This window comes from Carica papaya, chromosome 2 (genome assembly GCF_054855325.1).
Source record: "Carica papaya isolate Zhongbai chromosome 2, ASM5485532v1, whole genome shotgun sequence".
Classification (NCBI taxonomy): Eukaryota; Viridiplantae; Streptophyta; class Magnoliopsida; order Brassicales; family Caricaceae; genus Carica; species Carica papaya.
In genome coordinates this window covers 8,280,284-8,282,599 of record NC_142310.1, presented here as the reverse complement: position 1 = coordinate 8,282,599, position 2,316 = coordinate 8,280,284, and the positions used below count along the sequence as shown (strand labels likewise).

The following is a 2,316-nucleotide window of genomic DNA, read 5'->3' as shown; positions in this document are numbered from 1 at the left end:
GCATACGTGGGTAGAACACAAAAAAGAAAATGAAAGAGAGTAACGTAGGGCTAATGATGATGATGATATGGGATAGTGCCTTGCATTTTTTTTTTTTTGAAGAGTAAAAATATAAATAATCTAATGACAGATTGCTCAAAATAGGTTTAACCAGTCGTCGACTAAAGACTAAACACCCACCGGGTCTACAACTTCATGACAAGCACGTTGATCAGAGCCCCACCCTTCAGGAAAACGAAAAAAATAAAAAAGGAAACAAACACCTTACCATGATTATCATCATACCCACCAACAAAAGCAAAAGCAAAAGCAAATCAATAAAAGATAATTTCAGTCATCAAAACAATACCCGGGTTTCTATCTTCTTCTTTCTTCCACCTTAGCTTCTTATAATACTTGGTCTTTGGTATCTTCACACCCAGAGAGAGTATGGGCAGAACTGGTGTAAAATTGCCTGGTTTCTGTCTAAACAAGATCAGACCTCACGTTAGAGTCCGGTCGCCACCCGTTGAATCAAACCCACCTACTCATCAGCTCAACACAGTCACTCATCATACAGAAAATAAAACCAGTCGTGAAGATGATGGATCAAAACCTGGTCAGTCCACATTGCTTGGAAGGAAGATCATGATTGTTGTTAATTCCAGCCCCGAGTCAAAGACTGCTTTGCAATGGACACTCTCTCATGGTGTTCAGAACCAGGATAAACTCATCCTTCTTCACGTGACTAAGCCTTCTAAACTAGGTGTCACTAATTAATTACTTTCAAATATTCTCAATGATGATGGCTATATGAATTTTTAACACATATGGATATTGTACGTATGTCAGTCTCAGGTGAGGAATCTGGCAAGAAGACAGATCCCAGGGCTTATCAACTTGTTCATTCTTTGAAGAAAATGTGTCAATCCCAAAAACCGGAGGTGGGTATAAATTCAACTAATTTGTTTACCTCTCCATAGAAAAACTTTTTTTCCTGTGGAGAAGATATATATTATCTAATTGAAGGGTGTGATTGTGTGGATGGCTGCAGGTTGAGATTGAAGTTGCAGTGGTGGAAGGGAAGGAGAAGGGTCCGACAATAGTGGAAGAAGCCAGAAAACAAGGAGTATCACTTCTGGTTCTCGGTCAGAAAAAGAGATCCATGACATGGCGTTTAATAATGATGTGGGCGGCAAACCGGGTAGCGGCAGGCAGCAGTGATATGGTGGAATACTGCATACAAAATGCAGATTGTATGGCAATTGCAGTGCGGAGGAAAAGCAAGAAACTTGGAGGGTATTTGATCACCACTAAACGTCACAAAGATTTCTGGCTCTTGGCTTGATCACTTGAACATAATCAAAAGAAAAATTAATTGAGTGAATAAAACTTTGGGAGCTTTTTCTGGTTAATTTATGTGATTGTGCTCTTCTATTAACTAATATTGTTTGTACATGGTGGGTAAAGTAAAATGGAAAAAGGAAAAGGAGTTTGAAGTGTGAGTAGAAAAAAGTTGTGTTTGCCATCACTTTTGGGCAGCTTGTATTATGGTAAAGGGAGAGACAGATGGGTCCCTTTTGTCTCCTTCATGGTTCTAATTAGAAGTTTCCAGATAGTTAAATTTAAAATTTTTAAAAACTAAGAAGATATTAAAATGGAAAAAATAACTATCCCTCGTTGATTGATTCAATTACTAAAACTAAATTAGATATATTTATAATATTTTATAAACTAAATATGTATACAATATAAGAAAATAAACACAACCATTAAACTGGACTGAACTTTAATTAATCACTTAATTTGTTCAAATATTATTTTCAATGTTGAATGACCCAAGAAAAGAGATGTATTTTGAGTCATCCAAATACATATAGGATGGTATTGTATATTTCAGGCTCGTACAATATAATTATATATATATATATATGTATATATAATTAAAGAAGGTGAGGATATAAATATAAATATAAATATAAATAACAAAAAAAAAGTAAGGATATAAATCATCCAAATTACATAAAACCACCGATTCAATAGTTTAAAAAAATGAGAAAAATGGTAGTTTTAGGAACTATGTAACAACTACTAAAAAACTATGTCATGCGTATGAAAATATAAATAAACAAAATAAAATTATGAAATTATCATACCATACACTAATAATATAACACCCCGAGCCCAGGATTATTAAATTTATGTTAATAATAATTTTAAAGACTTTAATTTTAATTTTTTAAAAAAATTTTAAAAATATATATATTTTGAATGTATTTGAAAATAATTTTCAAAAGTCATGGTAAAATTGGAAATAGAAAATGACATATTTGAAAA

General features: G+C 33.1%; 1 protein-coding gene across 1 annotated transcript; it reads left to right on the top strand.

Annotated features, from left to right (window-relative positions):
- Nucleotides 1–1,394, top strand: LOC110824228 (Adenine nucleotide alpha hydrolases-like superfamily protein). Its single transcript, XM_022054803.2, has 3 exons — nucleotides 1–745; nucleotides 832–923; nucleotides 1,034–1,394. The coding sequence occupies exons 1-3, from the start codon at nucleotides 430–432 to the stop codon at nucleotides 1,325–1,327; spliced, it is 702 nt and encodes a 233-aa protein (XP_021910495.1). The 5' UTR covers nucleotides 1–429; the 3' UTR covers nucleotides 1,328–1,394.
- The last annotated feature ends 922 nt before the right edge of the window (nucleotides 1,395–2,316 follow it).